Source organism: Nerophis ophidion, linkage group LG14, assembly GCF_033978795.1.
Source record: "Nerophis ophidion isolate RoL-2023_Sa linkage group LG14, RoL_Noph_v1.0, whole genome shotgun sequence".
Taxonomy (NCBI): domain Eukaryota; kingdom Metazoa; phylum Chordata; class Actinopteri; order Syngnathiformes; family Syngnathidae; genus Nerophis; species Nerophis ophidion.
In genome coordinates, this window is record NC_084624.1 from 26,724,637 (window position 1) to 26,740,558 (window position 15,922).

General features: G+C 39.9%; 1 protein-coding gene and 1 long non-coding RNA gene across 2 annotated transcripts in view; one reads left to right on the forward strand and one right to left on the reverse strand.

The window, feature by feature from the left end:
- LOC133568383 (tensin-3-like) overlaps nucleotides 1-15,922 on the reverse strand; it is an 85,879-nt gene that overhangs the window by 20,598 nt on the left and 49,359 nt on the right. Inside the window, exons 13-15 of the mRNA XM_061920279.1 lie at nucleotides 7,174-8,322; nucleotides 4,568-4,722; nucleotides 4,353-4,485 (exon numbers count right to left, since the gene is read on the reverse strand). Coding sequence (XP_061776263.1) covers nucleotides 4,353-4,485; nucleotides 4,568-4,722; nucleotides 7,174-8,322 — 1,437 coding nt within the window. The remainder of the gene's footprint in view (nucleotides 1-4,352; nucleotides 4,486-4,567; nucleotides 4,723-7,173; nucleotides 8,323-15,922) is intronic.
- The window catches only part of LOC133568384 (uncharacterized), a 35,667-nt gene continuing 28,956 nt past the window's right edge, over nucleotides 9,212-15,922 (forward strand). The window contains exons 1-2 of the long non-coding RNA XR_009809584.1: nucleotides 9,212-9,308; nucleotides 9,417-9,565. This is a non-coding gene — a long non-coding RNA (uncharacterized LOC133568384). The remainder of the gene's footprint in view (nucleotides 9,309-9,416; nucleotides 9,566-15,922) is intronic.

The window sequence follows — 15,922 nt, forward strand, 5'->3', positions numbered from 1 at the left end:
CAGACAGCACCGAAAGAGTTTAAAAACAATGCACCCCGCAATATCAAAACTAAAGTGTGGTTAATGTTTGGAAAAAAAAGAAAGAAAGAATGGTCAGTTGGAATAAAGTATGGCCATATGTAACTTTTGGAAAATGGCAGCGATTAAGTAGCGGCAGCACGACTTATTGTGACGCCCACCTGTTGTGATGGCATGGAGACACTCAAACCGGCAATGAGGGATCTAGTGATGCTAATGCTAGTAGAGCTACCAACTGGCAAGACAAATACACTGATTTGAAAGACTTTTAGCCCTAACTTAGCCACAACTCTACGAGGTTAGTACTAGGGCTGGGTGATATTGCCTTTATTTAATATCGCGATATTTTTAGGCCATATCGCGATATACGATATATATTACAATATTTTTCCTTAGCCTTGAATGAACACTTGATGCATATAATCACAGCAGTATGATGTATCTATGTGTCTACATAAAAAAAATCTTCTTCATACTGCATTAATATATGCTACTTTTAAACTTTCATGCAGAGAGGGAAATCACAACTAAGTCAATTTACAAAAAAGTGTATTTATTAAAGTTATTAAGCAATGGCACAAACATTCAAGTCATTTCCAAAACATAAAGTGCAAGATTGTCAGAGACATTTTAAGTGTCAAATAAAAATGAGTTGCATAATAGGAAATCAAATAGTATTCGTCCTTCACTATGTGGTATGTTACTAAGGTTATGAAATTCTCTTCATACTCTAGCGCAGGGGTCACCAAGGCTGTGCCCGCGGGCACCAGGTAGCCCGTAGGGACCAGATGAGTAGCCCGCTGGCCTGTTTTAAAAATAGCTCAAATAGCAGCACTTAGCTGTGAGCTGCCTCTATTTTTTAAATGTTATTTATTTACTAGCAAGCTGGTCTCGCTTTGCTAGACATTATTAATTCTATGAGAGACAAAACTCAAATAGAATTTGAAAATCTAAGAAAATATTTTAAAGACTTGGTCTTCGCTTGTTTTAATAAATTCATTTATTTTTTTACATTGCTTCTTATAACTTTCAGAAAGACAATTTTAGAGAAAAAATACAACCTTAAAAATGATTTTAGGATTTTCAAACACATACCTTTTTACCTTTTAAATTCCTTCCTCCTCTTTCCTGACAATTTAAATCAATGTTCAAGTATGTTTTTGTTTTTATTGTAAAGAATAATAAATACATTTTAATTTGATTCTTCATTTTAGCTTCTGTTTTTTCAACGAAGAATATTTGTGAAATATTTCTTCAAACTTATGATTAAAATAAAAAAAATATGTTCTGGCAAATCTAGAAAATCTGTAGAATCAAATTAAAATTTTATTTCACAGTCTTTTGAATTTCTTTTAAAATTTTTGTTCTGGAAAATCTAGAAGAAATAATGATGTGTCTTTGTTAGAAATATGGCTTGGTCCAATTTGTTATATATTCTAACATAGTGCAGATAGAATTTTAACCTATTTAAAAACTATTTTTTTAATTTTTTCAAAAAGATTTGAATTAGCTAGTTTTTCTCTTAATTTTTGTCGGTTGAATTTTGAATTTTAAAGAGTCAAAATTGAAGATAAACTATGTTTCAAAATTAAATTTTCATTTTTTGTGTGTTTTCTCCTCTTTTAAATTGTTCAATTAAGTGTTTTTTTCATCATTCATTCTCTACAAAAAACCTTCCATAAAAGAGAAAAAATGTACGACAGAATGACAGACAGAAATACCCAATTTTTTTTATACATATAGATTTATTTATTAAAGGTAAATTGAGCAAATTGGCTATTTCTGGCAATTTATTTAAGTGTGTATCAACAGGGGCACCGCTAGGGATTTTGGGCCCCATGAAAATAATCTTTACAGGGCCCCCAACACATAATTTCATATAATTTCATCATCATTAGGGGCCTCTCGGGGCCCCCCTCCATCATGGGCCCCTAGAATCCGTCTCCTTTACCCCCCCTTTTCGGCGCCCCTGTGTATCAAACTGGTAGCCCTTCGCATTAATCAGTACCCAAGAAGTATCTCTTCGTTTCAAAGAGATTGGTGACCCCTGCTCTAGCGAGTGACTTTACAAATGATGCTACATATTAGCAGTAATGCTTCTTTTTATACCAACGCTTTTTCCCCCCACACTTGACAAATTACGGTTGTCTGTTCGACATATTCCCACTTGAAACCGAATCACCGCCAGACGATGGAAACCCTGCTGTTTTTATTGGGAATTAAGTCTTCCTTCATTTGTTACCAGATCCGCATTATCTTTTTCTCATACGGCTACGTTAGCAGCTAACGTTAGCCACGCCGCTACCTCTCTGCTCTGCGAGGGCGTGCATGTGACGTGTGACGTGACAGTTGTGACGTATGTAAGAATGTGCGCCTGCTTGTCTGCGAGAAGGAGACACAGGAAAGAACAAGGAGAGCCTGAATGTACGCCCACAGCTAAAAGTCCTGCGTGAAAACGTATACTCGAATATTACGATATAGTCATTTTCTGTATCGCACAGAGACAAACCCTGTTCTAGTTAGTACTATTCGTACCGGTTTCTAATTAGGTCGGTCCTCCTGGACCGTAAAGATTCTGGGCGAATGATACTATATTGATATTTTTTGACCGTCAAAATTATGACACACGTTCGGCTGTCGCTGCATACACATAACCAATCAGCTTTGATTAATTACAAATAAGAAGCAACGTAACACACAAGTTTGTAGCACAACAATTCATCCTTAAAAGTCCCTCAAGTCACGCACGCTAACAAGACTTTCAAGTGAACGCCAATTCAAGGGGAACTGCACCTTTTTTGGGAATTATGCCCATTGCTCACAATCATTATGAAAGACATGAGGACTGATGTAGGTTTTTTAATGCATTCGAAACAGTAAATAAAGTGTTTGAGCTTCTACACTGAAGCTGCTCTTTAGTTTACATCAGGGGTGTCAAACTCATTTTAGATCGGGGGCCACATGGAGAAAAATCTACTCCCAAGCGGGCTGGACTGGTAAAATCACGGCACGATAACTTATAAATAAAGACAACTTCAGATTTACTCTGTTTAAAAATTAAGGTTTTTTATTTTTTTACACTTTCATGCAATAGTATTGCATCTTTTTTTGTACTTTCTGAATAATATATGCGATAATGTTCATCAGTCAACTCACTGGTGTTAATTTTCAAACCATCAAGATAAAAAAAAATAATATCAGAATCAAATTGCAGGATGTAGGCTCCGGCACTCCCCGCGACCCCAAACCGGACAAGCGGTAGTAAATGGATGTATGGAAATTGCATGATGTTATTTATGTAGTTTGCTCATTTTCGTCGACTGGTGCACTAACATCATGTGGTTTATTGTTTTTTACATATGTAGCATCATCTACCAAGAATTGCTATTTCGACATCTAGTGGACACATTTAGAACAACAGTATCTTTCATTCAAAAATTTTGGCTCATTACTATACTTAGCAAACTCATCCTGCGTGCTTGATGCGGCCTACGGCCCGTACGTTTGACACCCCTGGTTTACATGGTGGCGCCTAATTGTATCTTGCACTTGTGTTACTGCGGTGTTATAACATCTACTTGCTTGCATGCATTTTTCTGTATTTAATTGTTGATACTAGAGCAAACAACAATAAATACCTGGTGGCTTTTCCAAAAGTGTTTTATTTACATTTTCTTTTCTTTAAGTTTATGTAGTACAATGCCTTGAAGTTGATACTTCTACAATTTGCTCATAATTGATGCAGACACCACCTGTTTTGTATGTGTATATTTATAATATGAACACATGACATTGTTCTGACATGATACATTTCATTTTCTTTTCACCATGCAAAGCTTCCATCTGCATCAAATTGCATCTTATCGCATTGAATCGTAATGTTTTAAAAAGTGTTGTTAGTAAATCATATTGTAATTGATGTATTGAGATTCATATAAAATCGCCATTTAAGGTACAGATGCGCACTTCTAATATTTACACATCATTTAATCATTTTGATTTAGGTTCTGATACAAATGTAGATCAACAGGAACCAAGTACATATGTTATGATAGACTTCCTGTTAACGTGTTTCTGGCAAGTCCAGTTGACATTTGCGCTACACTGGAATTCTGGCCCCCCTAGGTGGATGGATTAACTAAATTGACTCTCCTATCTGGGCCTTAAAACTCCTAATCGTTCTTAACAAACCAAATAAACAGGGAGAAGTTCCACTGGTTGGTTTGTCAGAAGCATGTGGGTATGTCCCTACCTCCAATCTACACCACTCTTGGATTATCAAAGCAGTCTTTTTGACTGTCTTTTACACACAAGAACAGTCAATTGCGGCTCACCATAGGGTGTAGGGGGAGATATAGGGAAGGCTGGTGTTGGTGGAGTGACGTCACACCCGGCTTCAACTCCGCTGTCCGTGTCTGGTCCCTGTCCCTTGTAGTCAATACTGTCGCTCCTGCACAACATTGTAAGCTGCAAAAAAAACAAAAACGAGACACATTGTTTGGAACCGCAAAGAACAGGGTGAGATGCAAAGATATGGTGTTAAGTTTACCTGAGACTGTGGCACACAGTGGGAGTACACCCTCTGGCTACTGTACTCTGGTGCCACCCAACCTGAGCTACAGAAGCTTGGGAGATCCGTGACATCACTTCCATGACGGCTGAGAGACCGTGTGACCTCCCCATGACCTTCAATGGACTGGACAGCTAGGCATAAACAGATGGAAATAAGCGGCGATGACCAACTATATAATAAAGCTTTAATCCTTCATCAAATATGGTTGAGCAGTACAGTGACAGAAAATCAGATACTCTTTGCAAATGAGTAAACGGGCCATGAAATTGATGATTTTCAGGTTGGTTTCTCAAAGATTGTTGCCATGTTCTGAGAGGACAGCTGAGGAATGCTGCGGATCTACCTGGTGGTCTAGGGAGTGCAGAGTTTTTGTGTGTGGGGGTAGGGGGCACACTAAGTGTCAGTGTAACTACCCTGAAGAGTGCCACCACTCAGCACCAGGGTGTTAATTTGAGCCCTCCCAGTGGGCTACGGACCTTCTCAACCCTGTAGAATGCTAATGATGCTGTAGCGCTAATATAAGGGATCATTAATCACGCTGTTTGCTGTCATTCGTACCAGATGGTGGTCACTTGGTCCTTTCGTAGCTGGTTAGAGGTTTTTTTTCCATTGTTATTCTTTGTTTCCCGCTTAATTGTATTACAGTGTAATGGTATAAAGTTGACCAGCCTAGGGCATACTCAGCCTCTCGCCCAAAGTCAGCTGGGATAGGCTCAAGCTTACCCACGACTCTAGTGAGCCTAAACGGCAGAAAAATTGATCGATGGATAGTATAAAGTTGTGTTTTGAATTGTGTGCCCTACATGGCTGCAACAAACTGTCGTTGATGAAAATAAATAAATGATAAATGGGTTGTACTTGTATAGCGCTTTTCTACCTTCAAGGTACTCAAAGCGCTTTGACACTACTTCCACATTTACCCATTCACACACACATTCACACACTGATGGAGGGAGCTGCCATGCAAGGCGCCAACCAGTACCCATCAGGAGCAAGGGTGAAGTGTCTTGCTCAGGACACAACGGACGTGACGAGGTTGGTACTAGGTGGGATTTGAACCAGGGCCCCTCGGGTTGCGCACGGCCACTCTCCCACTGCGCCACGCCGTCCCAAAATGAGCAACTAGGCTTTAATCTGGCTCATTTACAGTCTGTGCAGCAGATTTTTTGTAGATTTTTTCAGGACAGTGCACATTAACGAACAAACTAGCGAGGGACTATTTCCACAAAGATCTCACTTAAAAATTGTGTTCACCATGAGGGCATGGAAACAGGAGTTCATAACATCTCGATATATTTTCTACCATTCGTTGAATTGATTATCGTGACTTTACCCAAGTTAGCACTCAGGCGATGAAGTTATCATGTCAGTATCTGCACTATTAGGACAACACAAAAATATGTGTGGGAAAAGTCATTAAAAGTCCAATGATGGTTTGATTGCTATACACTAATAGCCAAATACATACATGATAAAAGACAACAAAAAAACTTCCTAGAGGTTGTTTTCGAAATAAGCTTTGGCCTTAAGCCTTTTCCTCCTCAAAGAGAGTCTTTGGTGTAGCTGATATGCACAGACAGGTATGACTTGGAATCAAATGGAAAAATATTTGCCTTCAGGCCCACAGTTCCTGCTTTGGAAATTCCTCAGGCCAGCCATCATCCCCCCGTCCTTGCAAACCACAAATACATAGTGGAGTGTGATTCACACATGACCAGATGGATGACTGCCTTTCTCTCTGCCTCATTAGTCTTCAGCTAAAAACACAGACTGAGTGCTTTGCTGCTGTCAATGACTATTTGCGATGTTAAGAGACTGAAACCCAATAACCCTGATGTTTTTCTAGGTCTTAATGGCCGTAATTTAAAGAAGATGTCATCTGTGATCTTTCTGGCATTGTCAACATTGCGGGTAACGACATTGAGTCAGGCTGAGAGTTGTTAGCTAAGTCGGACAGACAGTTATGTATGTAGTGTGTTATGCAGATTATGGGGTTTTGCGAATCAATATAAATCAAACTGCACAGCCATAGGTAGTGACAACAGACAACAGGAGTTTGTTGAACGAGAATCAAATTGATGTTGAATACACATCTTGGCAGTTTGCTCACCTTTTTTGGATTTATATTACATCGGTTAAACTGGATAGAATTTTGAAGAAAGTATTTCAAAAAATGGCCGAGAAAAAGCTTAAGTACATTGAACATTTTCTTTTCAACTACCTGTATTGGTGTGGCTTAATATTATTACTCTTTAATGTGTAGAATCTGTTTATAAATTCTTTGTTCAAACAGGTCTGCCCCCCTCTCCTCATGTGATGTGCTGATCCTCTTTCAGATAGCTACTATATACGAACAAGCCTCAACAGCCTGAAAACCTGCGAAACATACTGAAAACATCTGAAAAGCTGGCAACAACCCTGCTATTTCTACCAGTTAAACACACCAGGTGGGGAGACAGGGGGAAAAGAGAAAGCCGCTCACTTTACTTTGCAGTGGAGAAAAATACGCTAATGTTGGGTTATTGTAAAGTTCAATGAACTGCTACTTCTACCACAGCAACACTTTTTTTGACATGTCTTACCTGTCTGCTGTGTGTTTTTGTCACTGAATCTGACATCGATGCCGTTTGAGCATTTGGAAGTTGAGTCATTTACGTGGTTGCCACCGTTCCTCTTCATGGACCCGCTTTGGCCGCAGCGAGACAAGAACGCGGGATCCAGGTCCATTATGAGCTGGTTGAGTTGGTCTATGGAGTTGTCAATGTCAATTGTCAGAGATTTGAACTCCTCATCCCTTTTGTTATTGTTATTGTTGATCGATGCCTGTTCTTTATGAGGAGTTGTACTTCTCAAAGAAGTGGAGTCCTGCTGCTCCATGGACAAGCCATCTTTAGGTGAACGACTCCCTTTTTTGTTACCTGGGTACCTTTGCGTCTCATTTCCTTCCTCAGGCATGTAGATGAGCTGTTGCGCAGCAACCATCTGCTGTTGGCGGACCCATGAATGTGTGGAGTAGCTTCCCTGTCTGTAGACGTGCTGCTTTGGCACAGAAGTGCTACTTGGGTTGGAAGTGATCACCGAGTTGCTCCTTGAGCCAAGATGGACCCTTCTGGCTTCACCATAATGTCTCTCATAGTCCTCTATGGCAGAAGGTACAGGGTGGTGAACATGGGTCTGGCTTTGTTGCTCCTCTCCTCCAGGACTACCAAAGCCATCAGAGAGGAGGGAGTTCTGGCTGCTCTTATGGCAGGATGATGACAATGTTCCAAAGCTGTCCACACTATGCAGGTCATGCCCTGTAATGACTTCATCATCCAGGATGTCAGTCTCTCTCTCTTGAGAACGGGGATCACCGTTAATGTGCACTTGCGCTGGGACTATCTGATGGATGGCCACTGGTGGGGCTGGATCCTCCATCTCCTCCAGCGAGGGGTCTTCAACTCCAAATCCGCTTAACAGCCGTTTGAGCTGAACTTTCTCCTGCTGGCTGGGACCCTTGTTGGAGTGGATGGTTGCAGAGGTGACAGTAATGGACGTAGGTGTGGGTCTGTCCACCAAAAGGGAGGTGCTTGACAGGCCAGAATCGCTGCTGACCGAAAGGGCGTGGTCGCTGTGGTCAGGACTGGATGTAGCTGAGGTAGTGCAGGCCCCTCGACCCAGCGTTGCCTCTCCTCTGTTGGGGTTACTCTTGGTAGACGGTTTGTCCTGACTTAGGTATTGAGCGCGAGGTGCTGTAAACAAAAAAAAACATAAATCTTAGACATCATCAGATTTGTTATTTTTGCAAAGATATAATGACAATATAAGTACTCTCGTATATCTTGGTCCATCTGTTTGTTGCTGAGCTGGATACTTTATAGAAGATGAAATAATGTACATACTGGAAGTACCGATTGATTTCATAGTTACTCAAATGCACCATAACCCAAATCCAACCACATTCTAAGACAAGGTTGAATGGTGATTTGTTTTCGTATTCTAAGCTGTTAATTGTCAACCAAATTCTGTCTTTTTGTAATTACCAGTACAAGTTACTTCCAATTGCATGCTGTCGCCATAACAACTCCTTGCCTCCCATTAGGCATCTAACATAGTATGTGGCGGGACACACACCGTAATCTTTATGCTCAGGTTATGTAACAGACCTCCAGTGTCTTCTCCTTGTGTGTAGTCGGCTAAATCAGTCAGACGACTCTGGTCTTTAGAATTTTGACCCCTACATTCCTCACCCTGCTGTGATCAAGCCACCCTTCTCCCTGCAGACTGCCCCTTGACCCCGGCATATGTCCAAACAACCGCTTTAATCCTGGACCCGCACGGGAAAACAACCAGAGGTCAGTTGTTTGAGGCCAGCCCGAGTCACATTCATCACGGCGAAGACGATAACCTTGGGTTAAAACCAGAAGAACTATGTTCCAGGTTTCTTTCTGGTTCCCCAGAGGCGTATCTGGTGCTTTTCTCTAAAACTCCCGCATTAAGTTCAAGCCTTTTCATTCACACCCTGACCAGAGGATCTAAATACCAGACACGCATGATAATGTTATCCCTCCTCCACCTTCGTCTCCTCCTCCTGCTGCTTCTCAAAAAGCTCCTGTATGTATGACTTACCCCCCATTTGCACAAACCCACCAGTGGAACGTGCATCCAGCCGGCTCAGGCCTTCCACCCGGAGCGTTCCAGTAAAATCCCCCTCGTAACATTCCTCTCGGCGAGCTAGGTGAAAGCTGCTTTATAGACAGATGTTTCCCCTCCCTGCTGCCCTATGTCTCCCCTGTCATTGTGCCCTCTTCCTCCCATAAACTCCTACCTTTATCGCCACATCCAGGTAAACACACAAGAGAATCCACATCTCCAAGGAAGCCAGGAGGAGCGCAGGCCATGCACAGGCACGGAGGCGGACATGGCTTTTTCCCGCCGGATAACGTTCAGGGTCAAATCACTGGAGATCGAGTGAGTTCTCTCTCTGTTGAGAAGGTGAGAGTGTTTGCACTCCACACAAGAAGTGCAATTGGGGGGGGCTTACAATCGCCAAATAAGGGCAGAGGAATGTAAACACGTTAGGCGGAGTTTAGAGGACGGAGGCGGGCTGGGGAAAGGCAGTAACCTGACCGCTTGCCCTGCAATGGGGGACTACCCCACCAGGGAGAAGACGAAGAAAAGAAAGAAAGAAAGAAAAAAATGTTGCCGAGTAAAGGAACAGAGAATGAAAACAACATTCCTTGCACCTCCAAATTGTTCACTTTTTAGTCAAAAACAGTCTTTCTACAACAGCAGCTTAGTTGTTTTCTCTTTCCTCCCAAGTGTCATTCAATCACATTCCTGCCATAGAAACCGATGTGACCAAGCTCAATTACGGGGTTTCATAATTTTACCTTAAAGACTGGCTTCAAACAAACCCATGAAAGCATTACAGCAAGTAGTCCAAACTCTTTGTTGATTGCTGTCATGATGTCGGTTGATGAATAATCTACCAGGGATATTTTAAAGCAACCCAGCCCTCAAATTGGAGGCGATCTGGTCATGTACCACTATGCAATTACAAAAAAAACAACATCCTTTAGTTGTAAATTCCTAAAATGCCCACATCCCGTGTGCTAAAATCGTCACTCGGAAATATAATGGTGCTTTTACTGCTGCCCACTTAGAAAATATGCACACAAAACCGTGGAACCTAACTCACTCTTAAAGTAGTAAAATTTATATCCAACCAACATTTGGTGGGGAAAAATGTCTGAAATGTTGGCCGTGGTACACACATTTACATAATCTCTTTGAGCAATTTTTGAAGTTGTGGGTAAATGAGGATTGTTGGTTGAATTGCTTTATTAAATATGCTTATGGACCTCTCACATTTCTATTCTCGTTGAAAAATAATAGATGGGGTAGCTTAATGTTTTCTAACATTACGCAAAAATATGTTTATATACCGTATTTTCCAGATCATAGGATGCACCGGATTATAAGGCGCACTGCCAACGTACGGTCTGTTTTCGATCCTTTTTCATATATCAGGCGCACCGGATTATAAGACGTATTAAAGGAGTCATATTATTATAATTATTTTTCTAAATGTAAAACACTTCGTTGTGGTCTATATAACATGTAATGGTGGTTATTTGGTCAAAACGTTGCATAGACTACGTTTTACAGATCATCTTCAAGTCGTTTTCTGACAGTTGCGTCAGGATGCACCATTTTGTGGGCGGTCTTATTTACGTGGCTCACCATTGGCAGCGTTTTCTCCCATTCATCTTTGTTGTAGCAGTGTAGCGTGCAGGGACAGGAGTGGAAGAGGTATCAAAAGATGGAGCTAACTGTTTTAATGACATTCAGACCTTAATCAATAACGGAGCAGCATCTTCTCATCCGGAAACAACAACGCCGGAAATGTGTCCCATGAAAAAACGTCAGACCGGAATGCCCTTATAACTAAAGTTCCTTGGTTGAATAATGTAAACTCACTACACTTGTATGTTTTAGCGCATTCATGGAGAGTTTGCTGACAGATAAAATAAATAACTTTTAATGATAAATAAATGATAAATGGGTTGTACTTGTATAGCGCTTTTCTACCTTCAACGTACTCAAAGCGCTTTGACACTAATTCCACATTTACCCATTCACGCACACATTCACACACTGATGGAGGGAGCTGCCATGCAAGGCGCTAACCAACACTCATCAGGAGCAAGGGTGAAGTGTCTTGCTCAGGACACAACGGACATGACGAGGTTGGTACTAGGTGGGGATTAAACCAGGGACCCTCGGGTTGCGCATGGCCAATCTCCCACTGCGCCACGCCGTCCCTTTACACTACTTTATATTAGAAATGGCAAACACGGAGGATGAATGTCCCATAAAAAGACAGTAGAGAAAAAGAAGCGTATCAACTACGGTGTCTACACGGACTACAAAGGCGAAAGCCCGCACATTTTCAGGACTTGCGCAAATCCCAACTACAGATCAGGAGGTACCAGAAGGTAAGAAAAGTTGCTTTTGCATATTATTGAAAAACAAAACACCAGGTAATGTCTTACCTTATACACACACCGTAATCATAATCGTATTCTTAATCAGACAATCCTTTAAGCGGTGCGGCGTCATAGCTTACCAAAGTCGTACTAAAACATTTTTATAGATTTGTGAACGCAGTGTGTAATGTTCTATATTTTCAATGAAATATATAACATGTTGGTATCGTTTACTTGAGACATATTGCCATCATAGTGCAGTCTGCACGTATCTCTTATGTTTGACTACTCTGGTCACACTTATCACATACCATGTACCAAATAAAATTGATTTGAGGTAGTCTGTAAGCAAAAACAGAATTATTCCATACATTGGGTGCACCGAGTTATAAGGCCCACTGTCGAGTTTTGAGAAAAAATATATTTTAAGTACACCTTATAGTCCGGAAAATACAGTACTTATCATTGAAAACAAGTATTTGATCATCTCAACTCCTATGTGGTTATAATATATCCAGTTAATTTTATACATGGTGCATATATAAGTATGAATAGAGCAGATGGGATAGGGTCAATTCCACCCGACTTTAATGAGGACAAGCAGTATTGAAAATAAATGACTGAGAGAGTAATTTACATAGGGGCATCAAATTATCGCATTAATTGCGATTACTAATTACTTTCATACTTCGCACATTATGTTACGGTCTATGGATGCCAGCGAGTTGCCTTGCCCGATTCTTGAATTTGACGGAGAGCAACAACAGTGATATGTAGCCACAGCCAAAAAGAGCATATTTAAATAGTGGGTATAGGATGAATTATACCCAAAAAATATTGTACAATATTGACAATAAAAGTAAATATGTATCAGAAGTCTGTTTATAGTTTTTATACAATAAGTATTAGGGCTGCGAATCTTTGGGTGTCCCACGATTCGATTCAATATCGATTCTTGGGGTCATGATTCGATAATATATCGATTTTTTTCGATTCGATTCTCGATTCAAAAATGATTTTTTTCCAATTCAAAACGATATTTTTCCGATTCAAAACAATTCTGTATTCATTCAATACATAGGATTTCAGCAGGATCTACCCCAGTCTGCTGACATGCTAGCAGAGTAGTAGATTTAAAAAAAAAATAGCTTTTATAATTGTAAAGGACAATATTTTATCAACTGACTGCAATAATGTAAATTTGTTTTAACTATTAAACGAACCAAAAATATGACTTATTTGATCTTTGTGAAAATATTGGACACAGTGTGTTGTCAAGCTTATGAGATGCGATGCAAGTGTAAGCCACTGTGACACTATTGTTCTTTTTTTTTTTTTTTTTTTATAAATTTCTAATGATAATGTCAATGAGGGTTTTTTAATCACTGCTATGCTGAAAATATAACTAATATTGGTACTGTTGTTGATAATATTCATTTTTGTTTCACTACTTTTGGTTTGTTCTGTGATGTGTTCGTGTCTCCTCAATTGCTCTGTTTATTGCAGTTCTGAGTGTTGCTGGGTCAGGTTTGGTTTGGAATTGGATTGCATTGTCATGGTATTGCTGTGTAGTGGTTTGTTGGATTGATAAAAAAAATAATAATAAAATAAAAAATATATTTTTTAAAATGAGAATCGATTCTGAATCGCACAACGTATTTGAATCGATTTTTTCCCACACCCCTAGTAAGTATGAATGTTGCCTTTTTTTTAGCATAGAGGAAACAATTATTTATTTTTTTTGGCATGACACCACTTCCACTTTAAGATGACTAAATGCTATTACGACCAGTACCACCGGTTTATATGGTGTTGGATGAGTGCTACAGTTTTGTACACTTTTGAGGGGTTTCAATGTGCAGTAGTGTGCAAGTGTGTTTCTGTATAGTATCTCCAGCCGTGTCCATGTGAAGACATAAATCACGATATTTTGAGAGGTGAAGTCGGACTAAGTAAGACATCACTGAAGGCCTAAGTGAGAAACGCACAGCCCCCCACTGTTATATAGTATGTCATGATTAAGTGCTTAAATTGGCCATAGTTAATGTAAACTTGTTAACTACAGGTAGTCCCCATTAATATTGTCACATGTTTACAATTTTGTCTATACAAACTAGGGTATAGACAGGGTACTATACCGTCTCTAAAAAGTACCGGTTCCTCTCCCTATGCCGTCGTCATGTCATAACATTGCTGGTTTTATGAGCAGAGGAGCATGTTTGGCAGCGCACTATCACGTAGTACTTCCAAGCAGACACTGTGTGTGGACAGAAAAGGGAGAATGGACGCATTTTGGCTTAAGAACTAAAGATAAAGGTGAAATTATAACACTGAAACGCACTCAGGAAGAGGTGCTAGCTAGCTAGCGGCTAAAGTCCATCCGCAGTCTGCAGTGTTTTAGTGACTTCTAAATCACTAATCCTCACCTCCATGGCGACATATAAAGTAATTTTCTTACAAGTATCATCCCTCCAGGACGAGGATTGCTAAACATGCGTCACTACACACCATAGCTCACCAGCGTCACTGCTAATAATGCCGTTCCTGAATGTAAACATACGCCATGTACAATAGCGTAGTAGTGGTACTACTATGATTACATCGATATTTTTTAGCATCACAAAAATCTTCTTTCGTTTTTTTAACATTTATGTTTATAAACTCAGGAAGTATGTCCCTGGACACATTAGGACTTTGAATATGACCAATGTATGATCCTGTAACTACTTGGTATCAAATAGATACCCAAATGTGTTGTATCATTCCAAACTAATGTAAAGCATCCAAAAAGAAGAATTGAAGTCATTATTACATTTTAATAGAAGTGTAGATAGAACATGTTGAAAGAGAAAAGTAAGCAGATATTAACAGTACATGAACAAGTAGATTAATAATTAATTTTCTACCATTTGTCCTTAATAATGTTGACAACATAATAGAATGATAAATGACACAATATGTTACTTCATACGTTAGCAGACTAATTAGGAGCCTTTGTTTGCTTACTTTCCACTAAAAGACAAGTTTTCTAGTATGTTCACTATTTTATTTAAGGACAAACATGCAATAAGAAACATGTTTAATGTACCACTAGATTTTTTGTTAAAATAAGGCCAATAATGCCATGTTTGTGGTCCCCTTTATTTAGTACCAAAAAGTATTGAAATACATTTAGGTACCGGTACCAAAATAATGGTATCGGGACAACACTAATACACACAGTTGTATATTTTTGACTATGTAACGATGGGCATTACATTTGTTTTAAGTTGCATGAAAAAGCGCTCAATTAGATTTGCTGCTACCTGCAGAAACTATGTTATATGACAAATATGTATGGTTATCCAGTGACTGATAAGGGAGAGAAAAAATGCACCTATTAAGTATTTTTCCTTTAATAACCAACTTCCAAACGTTTCCAGCTGTTCTCTACAAAAGTGGTGGTTTGTCTCTTTACACCCTTTTTTTTGGTCTGCCTTTAAATCCTACTCTTATTTCACACATAGGAATAAACACACACTGCCACTGATTGGTCGGGGGGAATTCATTGAAGTAAATTAGTTTTTTTCCCCCCTCCCTACACACAGCATCTTAGCACATTTGTGGCAAACGTTTTTTAGGCTTCCTCAGGTCGACCGGCTTATGGGGAAGAAGGGTTTCGCCGCGTCTACCGGGCTGGTGGGAAGAAGATGCAGAATTCCCACAAAGCTCCACTCGGATGTCGTGTTTACATGACAATGCAGGGTTGTAAATATCCCACATGAATGCTTCAGAATCAAGCAGACGGAGAAAAATCGCATCTTTGCATTAAGGAGTTCCCTTTTTTTTTTTTTTATGTTTAAGTGAAAGCTACGTCAAAGCAGAACAGCTCACTTTCATAAAAAACATCCTGAGGAATCATGGGAAAGGGTGGATCTATGTGAGCGGCTCTATTCTGGGAGGCTGTTGTGAATTGCACGGTTGCGCGGAGAGCGGTGACCACAGCAAGGACAGCACGCCGCCGCCAATGGCGCTCACGAGGGGGGCACGATGGTTCAAGCGCGCCTATTCATTTGCTGCAATAAGAAATTCCCTGAGAACCAAGCAGTAGTCTATAACAGTGCAAACCATGGAGGATCATTTGAGCTGATTTTTTTTCCCACCGTAGTAAAAGTCAAGCGATTATTAAAGTACTTTGCATTTTGCATAGGTACAAATCCCAAAACCAGTGAAGTTGGTACGTTGTGTAAAGCGTAAATAAAAACAGAATACAATGATTTTTAAGTCCATTTCAACCTATATTCAATTGAATTGACTGCAAAGAAAATATATTTAACGTTCCAACTGGAAAACGTTTTCATTTTTTGCAAATATTAGCTCA